This window comes from Solanum stenotomum, chromosome 5, assembly GCF_019186545.1.
Source record: "Solanum stenotomum isolate F172 chromosome 5, ASM1918654v1, whole genome shotgun sequence".
Taxonomy (NCBI): Eukaryota; Viridiplantae; Streptophyta; class Magnoliopsida; order Solanales; family Solanaceae; genus Solanum; species Solanum stenotomum.
The window spans coordinates 1,799,507-1,814,494 of record NC_064286.1 but is presented as its reverse complement, the minus strand read 5'-3'; the positions used below and the strand labels follow the sequence as shown (position 1 = coordinate 1,814,494).

The following is a 14,988-nucleotide window of genomic DNA, read 5'->3' as shown; positions in this document are numbered from 1 at the left end:
CTGAGTTTGATTACCACTTTAGCATTTTCCCCAAATTTTAATATTTCAGTAGTTACAGCCCAATTTTCTTTTATTGCTTCTTTCTGTAGTTTTCAGAGAGTTCAACACCACACTAGGTAGTAAGTAATTAACATGTCTGTTATTTGAAGGGACAAATAACATGTCTATATTAAAGATAGACATGTCTCCAACACTTTCAAATCATGAGTCCGCCTCTTAGAACAAATTTGGATTAGTCGGGCTCCAAGCAGGTACCGAACATACGGTAGGGAAAAAAAGCACAGATAGTTCTAAACATTAAATATTGAAGTTAAATAATTCTATCTCCTACTTCTGCCTCTTGTATATCTTTGCCAAGAATGACTTCAGAACTGCTTGCACTGCTTTGCTTGGTTGAGCTTCAATAGAGTTGATCAGCTTTTCATATGTACTCTTCTCATATTCCAGGTACACATCCTACAAAATAACCAAAAGGAATAAGCCAAAGTCAGTGGTGTATCTAGCTTATTAGGTACGGGTTCAACCGAACGCAATATTTTCAGAACATGGATATATATATATATATATATAGATGTGTGTGTGTGTGTGACAAACCCCTTCCGTTTCAATTTGTTTGTCTTACTTTTGTTTTTAGTATGTTTCACAAAGAATGTCTCTTTCCTTTTTTGGCAGCTCTTTAATTTCAACTTTCTACGTGACATGTTTAAGACGACAAGAGATTAAAGAACATTTTGGTACATTCTACATATCTTTAGTTTAACACCGCAAGATTCAAAAAAATTCTTTACTTTCTTAAACTCCGTTTCGAGTCATAACTAGACAAACAAATTGATATGGAGGGAGTAGTATATTCTAAACCCATGATTTGAAAAGTGCAATAAGGTCACTTTGAAGGTTGACCCTATCGAGTTCAAATCTTGAATCCACCTCTTGTCTGAGATGACTTTTTACTAAGAAATGAACAGAACTTCATGATTACTTAACAAAGAGAACATAGAAAGCAGCAACAGCAAATAAAGGGGTAAAATGAAACCTCAAGTTTGAGATCATTGTAGAGCGCCTTTACTTTAGCAACACAAGCAGGGTCATCTTTTCCATAGTTCTCCTGCAAACGAAGTTCTTACGTTTAGCATTTCCTCATACTAGTTTGTTTGCAGAGCTATGTTACTCGGACCCTTCAAAATTTTTGCCATACTTGTGTCGGATACTTCAAAATGTATAGCTTTGGAGGATTCGACACACACACGGCAATATTTTTGAAGAGTCTGAGCAAGGAAGTTGCAGAAAACATAACCAGAGGATGACAAGTTTTTTAGGCTCACATGTAATAAATTTTTTTGCTCATCATTGCAGTGTTCTAGGGCTTTCACTACCAACCAAGAGCACTTGAAATCTTGAATATCCGTGCCAATCTGACAGTAAGACAGATCATTATAAAATCTATACATTTTCAAGTTAAAAGAGCTATGTGATTAATCTTCAGGATTTAGATTAGTGGTAGCTTTCTTATAAAACCTACCTTACCCAATACCTCTGGATCAGCAAAGCAGTCCAAGTAATCATCCTACATAGTACCGCAAGCTTTCAGTCAGAAGTTGTAACATGAAAGCATATCTGCAGATGGGATCTTAAGTATTTTGGTAAACGAACTAAATTAGTTGGACATATCAGATAGGCTATCACGTAATCGTAAGGCACATGGGTGTTAGCCATATCCATAAAAAAACAAATATTTTTTCATTGTTTGACCAAATTGTACATGAATTTTTAGTGTGTCAACAAGGTGTCTCAAAACATTCAAACTTGTTAGGGGGTGATATGCAGCTCTTTACTGGAAGGCTCTTAGCATATTGTACAAGTACAGGAAATGTCATGTGCAACACTTGAAAATAGCAACTTTTAACTATAAAAAACAAATGTTAATGATAAGAATGAATATAATACTATATTTCTTTTGATAGGTAAATGAGTGATAAATGATCAGTTTGGTTCAGATGTTCTGTGTTTCAGAAACAAAAACAAACTTTTGTTCCTTTCAGAAAACTAAACTAAGGTGTCACAAAACAACATTTTCTAACTTTTCAATTACAGAACCAAACTCAGACCCAGTCTTCAAAACCATTTACTTGGTTTGCAAAAGAAGCTTTTTTTTTAATAACTCACACATTTTTAACTTTTATTATCTGCCGGTGTTCCCTTTTTGGCAACCCATTCTAAGGCAAATACATGACAGCTGACCTCCATTCCAATGTTAAGAAGCATGAAATCAAGCACTCATTCAGATCTAATCTAGCATCCAAAACCTAATCCAAACAACAAGTGTTTTTCAAAAGTGTATTCCAATCATATTTATGGAACTAGTTTCATTAAATAACTATATCAAAAATCAAAACCAAACCCCTCTTAAAAGATTATAGGTTATGCAAAGAGTTGGTTTATGAGATGTGGAAATGTTGTCACATAGATCTCATGGTATAGAAGATAGAACATGAATGGATGCATCAGGGTTAATCATAATTCTTACCTGAACTTGGAAATATATTCCCATTTCGAGGAGTATGTTCTTGACATTAACATGATTGTCAAGATTCTCTCCTGCCATAAGAAGTGCACATGCCACCTGAAAATATTGAAGAAGTAATTTGTATATACCTTAATAAAATGCACATCAATCTTGAGGTAATTCCCATTAATCTCTACAGAGAGTTCATTAAGAGGAACAGAAAGATCAACCCAAACTAAACATGCACAAAACTTTTGAAGTGGTGCTTACAATTGAATCTAGAGAATAAAAACAACACACACATTAAAAGTAAATAAATGGGAAAAGGGCACGGTTGGCTCAGGCAGAAATCTAAAAATAAGAAGTTTGGTAATATGTTTTCTAAAAGTTGCAAATAGCTAATTTACTTCAAGTTGATGCAGAAATTTGAGATTGTTTTAGGACATCAGACGTCTTCCACACAACACAAATTTCAGAAAAAGATATAGACGTGAAGATCTCCTCATAATAGAATAGCGACTAACAAGCTGTAAACTCAATTAGGAAGGAACATCATACTCACTGGGAGATAAAATGAATAATAAGCAGTTTTATACTGGACAATCCGCCTATGACTGCATGAGATCACATCATGAATTAGTTAAATAATTCAAGTAAAACTGAAAGTAGAAATTTTTTACATGACTCTTGATGAAGTCTCCTTACATAGGCAATGAGTATTTTGATAAATCTTTCTCTCCAAAATGTGTGGTAATCAAATCTATCATTTGTCCAGAGGCAGTCTGAAATTCCACCTGTAAAAACAAAGCCAAAGAGAAAAAAGGAAAAATGTTCAGCATTATAAAAAGTTTAATTCAGAGGCCTCCTTACGCATAAAAAGTCTCACCTCATTAAACAATTCAAGAAGATCAACATAATAAGGCTTTCCTCTAAAGTGCTTCTTAAGAATTCTTGGTATGTGGTTGCGAAGAAGTATGCCATCATTAGCAGCAATCATGCCAACCTGCAAAAAATAATAAAACAATAGTCACTCTCAACAGAGTTCAAAGAGAAAAACAGTAGTCTCTTAGCACACACACACACACCTTGGGTAATCTGAACCAGCATTTTTGACCTCGGCGTGTATGAGAGCCATCCATTATATCATCAAGAACAAGGAAATATGCTTGAAGCTGCAGCATACATACCCAAAAAACATACACTCAGAAGAATTTAAAAACCAACAATGCTTCTTGGGGGTTAGAAAAAAGACTCAGGTGTAGCTTGAAGAGTGCTTATGTTGCATACCCATTCAATGCACCAGCCAAGGGAAGATGTTTGAAAGATTTCCTCACTGGTTAGTTCTTTCCCTTCTTTCAACAAACTGTAGCTATCAATAACAGAGAGCCCACGGTTCAGCTTTCCTGTACAGAGAGTGTATGAAGTGCTTGGAATAAAACCTTCTAGCTATGAAAAAATATTAAAGCAGTAGAAACTGTTAGAATAGGTAGAACTAGAACATCATTCCAACCTCCAGGTACATTGTAGTCCAACATCTGAAAAAATCACGGGAAGTATATATTAGATGCCAAAGACGAGGACAAAGTGAGACACTGGCTGTCAGGAAAATTCACCAACTCGGGAAACAGTAAAAATGAACAGAAGCTGGCCTAAGGTTGTAATAAAGTTAGAAACTTGTCATATCAAAATTACTAGACATAATGATGTTAGAAATTTGTCATATCAAAAGTAATGAACTGACATTCAAAAAACAGCTAGTTTATGTTGTATGAATTATCAGGATATAACCCAAATAGACCATTTTGACATTTTCAGCTATAACATTTACAAAAGTGATAATATGACCCCCACAACTCTTTCTACTGTAATCACAAAGAATTGGAGGAACCAGAAGGTTAAGAGCGGGTGCAGCATCTGTCGCACCACTCTTAACTCACTTAACTAATTCACTTACTCTAAGTTAATTCTTAGCTTGCCCTGTTGCAAAAATATTAACTACTAATTCTCTATTATTTCTTTGTAAAAACAAACAACAAATCTGCAAACGTTCTACACTTCCACCCTTGGAAAAACATAAAACACCAAGCAAAACTGCATACAGTCTCAAATAATGAGATGGTGGGTTCCAATAGGTGCATTTGAAATAAACTATATATCCTTTTATAACATCAAAATTTCTACTTCTTCATCGTATGTTTGGAGCACAAGGTAGAGGGGAAACTAATTCCTTTTTAACTTACATTCCATCATCAATACAATGTTGAATGCCTCTCATTAAGATAGTTGAGATTACTTTCCTTCCGATGCTACAGACGCATCCTTATGTACTCATTTTCTTGTGCAGTTGATCACAAATAAGGTTTTTTTTTTGCAACCCAAGCTAGCATAGAAAGGCCAATTCTTTTTAGTGGAAAAAATGAGTTCAAGCACTATCAAATAATGTAAGGTCCTAGTCCTCATCCCACCACACCTGTGAGTCTCAACAACATTAATTAAATGATAAAAATCAAAACTTTATTGTAAAGAAAGAAATTCCAACAAAAATAAAAAAGATTTTCCCATAAGAGTGAAGGATAAAAAATAACTAGCACAAAGAAACAGGCTAAAAACAATATCAAAAGCATGATTTCAACATAAAGAAACCACATCAAAATGCACTTAAACAGCTCAATCAATCAAGTTTTGAATCCCAAAACTGTATCAATCTTTTGCATCAACTCCTTATCCACTATCTGAATCTTTCATGACCCTTTTTTCCCTATCCGGTCATTTTATAAACTAAGGCCCCGTTTGAACCGTTTGAGCATGATTTGAAATCAGATTGATTTGAAGTTGAAGTTCTATAATTTGGATTTTCAACTTATATGTTTTTTTTCTCATAAACAAGAAAACACACAAGTTGTACATCAATTCCAATTCTTCTACAAATTCTTACCAAATGAGCAATCCATAGTTCATAAACAACCTATCCAAATATGCTAAGGTACATAGCAATTATTTAACATGATATGAGTCTATTTTGTAAATTTTAAAATTATGGGTATTTGAAATCATGATCTCTAATCGCACATGCAAACACCAACTAAACAATAAAATGAGGAAAACAAGAAGAAATTCCAAATTACCCGTTCGACCCATTGACGACCATCATCAGTAAACTCGAAATCTGGATCATTAAGAAGCTCAGATTTCAGTACTTTGTAAACACCCAAAAACTTCGACTTCAGATCACTCATTTTCCCACAGAAAAAACTGTTGTTTTCGTTAATTTCAGAAAAAGATGAGAATTTTTGGGAGTTTGGAATACAATGCTTTTCATCTTTCTCATATATAGGAAACAAATAGCTATGTATTTGGTTGAGAAGTGACAAAGAGCATTTGTAATTTGTGAGTAGCAATCTCCCTTTTTGTTGCAAATACATAATATTAGAGTATTGTTGTTAAATCAAATCAATAAGTCAATTATGTATCACTTCATTGTGAAAAAAAAAATAGGTTATTATAAAGTTGGTTATGAATTTTTTTTATTGTGGAAATTTAATAAAGAGAAAAGAATTGGAATATGTTTGCTCTAGTTTTTGTTGTTTTTGATATTGAAACGATTTTTTCTTTATTTAGAAGCGATAAAATTTGATGTATTGGATGTATTTGTATTTATAGAAACTTTTATTTTTGTGTTTATAATAGTTACTAATTCTTGAACACGTGTAACTCATGCTAAATAGAAAGTTAATTGAAGAAATTTTATACAGGAAAAAAAAAAAGAAGAGGGAAAAAGGTCTGAATATGTTTGTTCTAGTGTTGAAACGGTTTTTCCTTATTTAGTGGTAATGAATTTTGATGCATTTGATATATTTGTATTTGTAGAAGCTTTTGTTTTCGTGATTATCTGAATTTTTGATTTAGTTTATGCATGACGAAAGGAGGAATTGGAATGGTCTTAGCTCATGAATATTCAGACAATAAAAGAAAGACGAAAAAAAAGATTAAGATAGTTATGAATTTCATTCAAATTTCGTTATTTGATCGAACAATCCCAAATTTAGTTATTTTTATCCCTCAATTTTGTGATCTAGAGTTGTATACTTCTTGTTACAAAAATGACTCACATATACTCCTACTGTTACACAAATAACCCGAATATACTCTTTTGGTGTAAGGGCAATGAATAAAATAATTTTACTTTTTTTTATTTCTTATTTTAAAAAAAAAATTATTCTTTGAATTTATTATTTTGATAGTCAAATTTATTTTTTCACTTATTTTCTTGTAAATTTTATCATAGGTGCCCAACTTTTTTCTTTTACAAATATAAAAAAATAAATTTCAATTTAGCAGCAAATAATTTAGTTTTTCTCTCTTTTTCTCATTCACTCTTTTTTCTTTTTATTTCTCATATTTTTACATTTAAAATAAAAGAAAAAAATAATAAGAATAAGAAACTCAAATAATAATTAGGTTCATACATTCTAGTAGCATTAACATTAATCTCATAATTTCTTGTTCTTCGATTTTTGTTAATACATGCTATATATTTCAGCTATCACATTTTTTGATGTTGTTTGATGACTTTTTTTTGAATGATACATAATGAGCTATTATTTGTTATGTCAGCTTAGCGTATTATTCTTAATGCAACTTTATTATCAATTACTTGAGCCATCTTTCATAAACAACCTCTCTACCTCCATAACTCATAAATCACTATGTAATGATACTGTCTATGTATACCCTACACTTTCAAACATTACGTAGTAAAATTACATTAGATATGTTGTTGTTATTAGAGTAGGATTTAGCCTAGTGAAGAAGTAAACCAAATATTACTAATAATAATTAAATTAACATGGTTGGGTGTTTTTTTGTTGTATAATTATTTGTTTAGTATTAATTTTGAAATTGTATCTAATCTTTAAATATTAGTGGATGTAGAAGACTATTGGGAAAGGTATACAAATTGGATTCATTAGGTAAAGTATTTATTCAAATTAGACTCAATCTAATATATTTATCCTAATTGGACCCACGTCTTAACTATTTACCTCACCGTCCACTTGTTTTATTCATTGAACTACAACTTCTTTATTTTTGATATCATCATTGTGTGAGTGTGTATATATATATATTCTGATGGTATCAAACAATAATTGGACATTTTTTTTATTGAAACACTGCATGTTCCTCCTTGATGCCATCAGAGTACATATACTCTAATGATATCAAGGAGTAATTAAGTAGAGTTTTCATTAAATCACCGCTTCTTTCTCTTTGATACCATCAGAGATATATATATGGTGTCAATTAGTAAATACATATTAATAGTTAAAATAGGGGGTATGAAAGTAAGAGTATAACCGCTTGACGCTTGTAAATAATTTCTCTTTTGCGGTACAAGCGTTCTTTTCCCGAGACTATTTGCCCATTTTTGAGTAAATGACATATATATACAACTATTATTGAAAATTAGCAATATATAGCCCATAATTAAAATGCATTTAATAGACCAAAAGATAAGGAGCACAAAATAGCCCATTATTAACATACTGCAACTAATAGGTTTTTTTTTTTTTTTTTGGAGAAACTAACCGCCACACTCAACTGGCATTAAAGACGGAACGTGAGAAACCACATAACTCCCAGAGATAATAAGCGATTCAGTGTCCATAACTCCATAAATTCATAAACTTCATGTCCAAGATAAAAAAAAATATAAAAAAATTAACGAGGTTCTACTACAAATATCAACAAATAAATGGCGTCTTTGATAGTGTTGATTCATCACAGTGGAGAATGGGATAACACAAATAATTTTGTAAATTATTCCATGGATGGGGTGGTTATTACAACAAACATTGATTTCAATGGATTCATTCGCTTGATTTCAAGCCATCTAAATGTCGATATTTCCTTGAATTCGTTTGAATTTCATTATAAAATTGATGAAAATTCTATGCCTATATGGATACGAAACACTATGGGATTACAAGTATGCATCGAATTGAAAAAAGGTTCAGGAAACTTCAAAGACTATCCATTGTGCATAACTTGGAAAGCTATAGATATTCATCATACACTTTCAATTATTGGAGAAGAATATGAGGAGGTCGATACCCAAATCATACCACATAGTAACACCAACGCAGACAATTTGAGTGTAACTGAATATAATGATATGGCTGCTCGACAGATTACATATTTTCAACAATGCAATATTATTGAAAGTGATGCTGCTAACGTACCCTCAGAAGGTCAACTATATAAGGATAAGAAGATTTTGAAGTCTGTTATTGAAAATTATACAATTCAAATGAAGTTTCAATTTAAAGTGAGCAGATCAAGTTCATCAAGGTATTATTCAATTAGTATAAGTAGAATATGAATCTATGATATCTACTACAATGTATACCTTTTCAAAAATGGTATACTTTATGAATCCAATTACTTATAAATTTTACAAGCTGACTGAAATTAATATTATCAAAAGATTGATTTTTATCACGTGATTGAATAGTCATGTATACAATGCATTATTGTATACATATTCATGTATATTCATTCACTCAAAAAATTAAACTGAGTATCGAATTATTTTTTATCATGACTGGGTTTTTATCACTTGAATGTGTTCATGTATACACTGCATTCATGTATACATATCCGTGTATTCATTCAATAAAACTTTGTATACATTTCAGATTTTTCCTTCAATGTGTAAATGGGTCTAACCCAAATTTTAGAGCAACCGTATCAAAATCCGAAATTTCCAAGTGAAGCCTTTTTCGAGGGTCTACTTTGGAGGGTCATATCTCCTAGCACACAAATTATTTGGGTGCCCAATAATATATCCATGGAAAGCCCTTTGAGTTAGCTACCTAACGCACTTCGTTTCATCTCATTCGGAGTTCGGACGAAGAAGTTATGCCCATTTTCGTAAAATCTGTTCGGCAGGAAAAGACAATTTCCAGTAGGCATGATTACTGTTCACCCGCCTCATTTTTTTTCTAAGTGTTGGACCATTCTCCCAAAGGACATATATTATTTCCTAGATACCATTAGTTCAATTCCCATCCCTAAAACATTTCCCTCTCTACAATCCTCCATTAAGAAGAAGAAGAAGTGGGAGCTAGGGCTTTGGATTCAAGGCTTTCTTCATCAAATTTCGTGGGAGATCATAGCAAAGGTATGGTGACCCTTGATCCTTGATTATCTTTCCTTCAAGGAGTCCATTAAAAAGGGTTTCAAAAGTCTTCAAAGAACAAAACTTCTATTTTCCATTCTAGGTATGGGTTCATGGGTAAAATGTTTTCAAAATCATTATATTGGTGAATTGAAGTTGTATTTATGATTTTAAGATGATTTTATATGAAACTTCTTCAAGAACCCATGTTTTCATTAAAAGCCTCAAATTTGCTTATGAAGTGGGTTTAATGCCTATGATTTAATGTTGATGAAATTGTGTTTAGATCGGATTGTATTGTTGATTTATATGGTTTTGTATATCTATTTATGATGAATTGTTGGTATATGGATGAATTGAGGATTGTGGCCTTATGGGTAAATTATGGGTGAATCACCTTGTGGTGATAGAATTGTTGGGAATTGAGTAATGATTATTATGGCTTTGGAGGATGGTAAGTTGGCTTAATCTCATATTATGGATAAAAATTGTTCTTGGTTGGTTTGATCCACTTATGGTGGAGGTGTTTAATTATGGAATGTATTGTGACCATGGCCTTAAAGGCATAGTTTGAGAAATTGAAGTGTTACATGACATTTTTATGAATGGACATTTAATGGAGCTAATGTGATCATGTTATGAACGTAAATGTGTTATTATTGAAAGGATTTTTCTCAATTTGACACTCATGAATGTTGATGATAGAATATGAAGGATTCTCCAATTTATTGCGTATCTCGAATTGGTAGAGCTTGTGCATCATTTTCTTGTTTAACTGATTATATTATTGGTTGTTGAATCCTTGGATCGGTAGGCTAGTAGCACCCTTCCACTCATGATAATAATGAACCTTGGAATCGGTAGGCTTATCGCACCCTTCCATTAATGATAGTAATGAACCTTGGAGTCGGTAGGCCTATGACACCTTTCCATGATGGTTAATGATGAGACTTGAACCGGTAGGCCCATGGCACCCTTTCAAGAGGAGTTAATGAGCTTTCCTAAATGAACCTTGAAACGGTAGGCTTAAAGCACCCTTTCACGTGTTAATGAATGTAATTTGGAGTTGGTAGGCCAATGACACCTCTCATATGTGAAAATGTCAAGGTAACGAACTATTCTATGGGGATGTTGGCTAAGCACCGAGTGGATTTGGTTAGATGGAAACTCCCCCAATAGTTAGGCATGAGTTTCAATGATCGTCTACCTTATCCCATAAACTATGTGCCCGCATAGGTAGCTAGTGGATCCATTAAGCTATATACCGGTCTTCCTTAGGCAAGTAGACCACCTCTTTACGGTGTGGGGACTTATGACACCGGATTCCATGACAAGCTCTCATGGTCTATGTCGGTTAAACGCTTACTTCCCATCATGCGAGATTTCATTATGGTTTCTTGATAGGTTCTACAAAGTGTAGGTAGTAGTATGGGATGCTACCTATACATTGCACGAGTAGGCTTGGAGAGGGTCATAGTGAGTTTCTCTAAATCCTAATGTATGTGATACAATTGTGGCCTAAATGAGGTTATTAAAGAATGTTGGCTCTCAAATGCTTAATATGAGATGCATGCTATACTTGGGTTATATTACGAGTTATTTTCCCTTGTCATGTCTTAATTAATGATATACCTCTTATGTATGAATATGGTGCAAAGGTGAAAGAAAGGAATGATAAGTTACCTTAAGTGACCTTAATGTGGTGCCTTAGTATGGATGGTGGTATGGGACGCCATCCATACATTGCACGAGGTATAGCATAAGGGTTTCTTGAGGTGAAGGTCCAAGGTAAAGGTTTTCATGTTGAAATTGTTTAAAGGTAATATTATGACTTACTTGATGTTTATGCTTGTATTGTATGTCTTTTATGCAACTATTCATGGTACTTCAAAAAGTGGCATAATGCATGGTTTCTAACCAAAATGTCCCTTTTAAAGCATGTTTTGCATGGTCATCATACTTAGTACATTTTGTGTACTAACCCATATTCTTCATATTTTTACTATAAGTGTAGGTTCCGGCAAGTGATCCCTCCTAGCTAGTTTGAAGTGTTGGATTGCTTTCCTCCAAGACTTGGTATGTCCTCATGGATTCGAGGATAAGACTTTTAAGTTCTTTTGTTCATGTAATAGACTTAATAGACTTCTTTTGATTGTAAAGGGTCGTGTCCCTACTTATGTTTTGTGACTGTGTCTAAGATGGCCATGTGAGACTTAGACTTCCGCTGTGTGTTTTTAAAGTTGTTTTAATGAAGTTTAAATGTGTGGATGTAAATAAATTTTTTATTATTATTTCGCACTATTTTCATTATTGAATGCAATGAATGACTATGTGGCTCGTATAAGACCCCTTCGGGGTCGAATACGCCATGTTACGACTAGGGGGTACTCTCGGGTCGTGACAATTTGTTTAGGACATATATTACCATTGGCATACGCAATTGTTGATTCCGAGAATAATGCATCATGGCAATGGTTTTATGAAAAGTTCAAGAAAGCGTATGGAGTGAAGGATAAAATGTGTTTTATATCAGATAGGCATCAAATCATAATTAGAGCTATATCGGTTATATTTCCAGATTTACCACATTACGAATGTATGTGGCATCTGTGGAAAAACATCAAAGAAAATTTCAGGAGAAATCAATTACAATTAAGGAAAATATATTATGCAATGGCTCACGCATACACTGTGCAAGATTTTGATTACTATATGGCTGAAGTTAATCGAATTGATCATCGAGTGAAGACTTACCTGTATGAAATTGGCTGTAGTAAATGGTCAAGGGCACATTCCACAAGTAATAGAACTATGACCATGACATCTAACATAGCAGAGTCGCTTAACTTAGCAACAAAAGACGCACGAGATCTCCCAGTAACAAGGCTACTTGAAGAGATGCGTAAATTAATTGAGAAATGGAACTATGACAAGTCAAAAGAAGTTCTGTATACAAATACCAAACTTACAGCAAATTATGAATCAATTCTTGCTGATAACCTGGAAATTGCACTACATATGATGGTAAGTTCTATTACTTATACTAATCATATTAATTATTCTAAATATAAATTGCACACCATAAATATTTATACTAATCATATTAATTATCCTCAATAGGTGCGACCTTCAAGTGATTACCTACATACCGTCACACATATGGAGAAAACTTTCATCGTTTGTATAAAAGTAAAAACATGTACATGTCAACAATTTCAACTCGATGACCTTCCATGTCCACATGCTTTAGCAGTATTAGATAAAAAAAGGCTTGGATGGAGATGATTACAGCTCATTATACTATACCAAGGAGAACATGATGAAGACATATGATATCCCTGTACATCCAATGCCCGATGAAAGTACATGGGACTTACCCCAATAAGTGGTTGAAGAAATTTTATTGCATCCATTAGGTAACAAAGTGCCAGGAAGACCCAAAAAAAAAAAACAAGAAAAAGCTTGGAAATCAACAAAAAAAAATATAAAACTTCATGTGAAAAATGTGGACAAGAAGGGCATAACATCAAAACATGCAGGAACATGCCTAAAGAAAAATAGAAGTTACATATAGTAATTATATATAATGTGTATCTATTTCTTTAGAATATTTTATGAATTCATTGATAAGATGTTTGTTGTTGATTGATGAGATGTTTGTTGTTGATAGACATTCACTGATTTACGATTTCCTTTTTCTTCTCCTTTGAAGCTCACAGATTCAGTAATGTACTCTCTTTTTTGTTATTTGTATGAATTTCGATTTCTTTGCGATTTGTGATGCTTCATCACTTTAGTTTCATAGTCATTGCTACATATATGGAATAGTTCAAGAATTAAATTAATCTGATTGAAATTTGAAGTTGAATTACTAAATTCGACAACTCCAATTTCATTTCGTTTTGTTCATCATTAAAATTTCTCGCTAATTTTTTTTGCTACTCTACAGTTACTTACAACTTTTTCCCCCTTAAAATCCTAATCCATTTCAGAATAGTATATTTTGAAAATTGTGTATTTCTCTTTCCTTGTGAATTTGTTTGATCAACAAAGTGTTATGGAATGGAAGAAACTAGAAAGAGAAATTAAAGAGAGAATGAATGATAACTCTTTGTATTGATTCTTGCATTGATTCAAATAGAAGAGTACATCCCTATTTATAAATAATTAAGGAAAATCCTTATTAAAGGAGAATCCTTCTAGATATTAAACTAAAATAAAACTAAATATTTTGCAATTAATGTAAACCCTAGACTTGAAAGGAAATTAAATACTATAAAATATTTTTAGACTAAAAAGAAAAAGTAAAAAGATTCTACCAAATTTCAACACAAAGTCTATGTATACCATTCTTTTATATGTACTCAGAAATGTATTTTAATAGTTGTTAATCCTGATAATTGTTTTTTATTAGATTAGGATTTCTCATTTCAACTATTCATCTATGTGGATTTGTGTCACGACCCAAGCCTAGGGCCTAGACGTGACCGGCGAATGGGGAACCCGAAGGAACCCCAAACAAGCCTCATAGCATATCATTACACATCCTTGGTCGCGGAAGCAATTAAAATGACCATAAGTGATAAGCATAATCAAGGGGAAGTCGGGACTAAGGGAGCAAGAGAAAAAAAGAATGATACATAAATACCATAGATGAGTCAAGCTCAAGCATAATACACAACTTGTCTAACACCACCTCTCAACATGGTTACTTAGCGGGGGCCAAGACAAACTACCGGGCTCACCCTCATAGTCAACACATAACTAAAAAGGAAAAGTCTTATACATAGCAAGAGATCATAAGCAACGTCCCCGGAATGGAGGACTCACCAATAACCTCGATAGAAAATCGTATTAGCCACGCGGAGGAGGATGGTCAAGCGGTGCTCCGGTCCCTACATGGTGACATCATGTAGGCATAGAGTATGCATTAGTACGTTTAAATGTACTAAGTATATGGGATGCAATGCAATGCAACAATAGATGAACATCATAGGCAAAATGCATAATCATACCCGATAAATAACATATTAATAAGATGATATGTATAATGATGCTTACATAAAAATCATATTTAGTGGGGCTTAGTACATGTGTGGCGAGTGACCATCAATATAGTATTTCCAAGGCTTACCACCCCCTTGGAGAGGCGAAAGAGGTACAAACCCCTCAATGTGGTTACCCGGGCCTACCACCCCCCGAGCTAGGGACCAAGGTACAAACCTCTCGATATGGTTATACGGGCCTACTACCCCCCGTACTAGGCAACCAAGGTACCAACCCCTCGATATGGTTATACGGGCCTACT

General features: G+C 33.3%; 2 protein-coding genes across 2 annotated transcripts in view; one reads left to right on the top strand and one right to left on the bottom strand.

Annotated features, from left to right (window-relative positions):
* Positions 1 to 79: 79 nt before the first annotated feature.
* On the bottom strand, positions 80 to 5,909 carry LOC125864289 (farnesyl pyrophosphate synthase). The gene is made up of 12 exons (XM_049544201.1): positions 5,629 to 5,909; positions 4,014 to 4,038; positions 3,791 to 3,906; positions 3,589 to 3,675; positions 3,390 to 3,506; positions 3,209 to 3,297; positions 3,066 to 3,117; positions 2,525 to 2,620; positions 1,520 to 1,564; positions 1,323 to 1,412; positions 1,034 to 1,105; positions 80 to 456 (listed from the first exon to the last, which is right to left on the bottom strand). The coding sequence occupies exons 1-12, from the start codon at positions 5,737 to 5,739 to the stop codon at positions 328 to 330; spliced, it is 1,029 nt and encodes a 342-aa protein (XP_049400158.1). The 5' UTR covers positions 5,740 to 5,909; the 3' UTR covers positions 80 to 327.
* A 6,444-nt stretch (positions 5,910 to 12,353) lies between these two features.
* Positions 12,354 to 14,988, top strand: part of LOC125865400 (uncharacterized) — a 3,954-nt gene continuing 1,319 nt past the window's right edge. The window contains exon 1 of the mRNA XM_049545594.1: positions 12,354 to 12,704. Coding sequence (XP_049401551.1) covers positions 12,354 to 12,704 — 351 coding nt within the window. The remainder of the gene's footprint in view (positions 12,705 to 14,988) is intronic.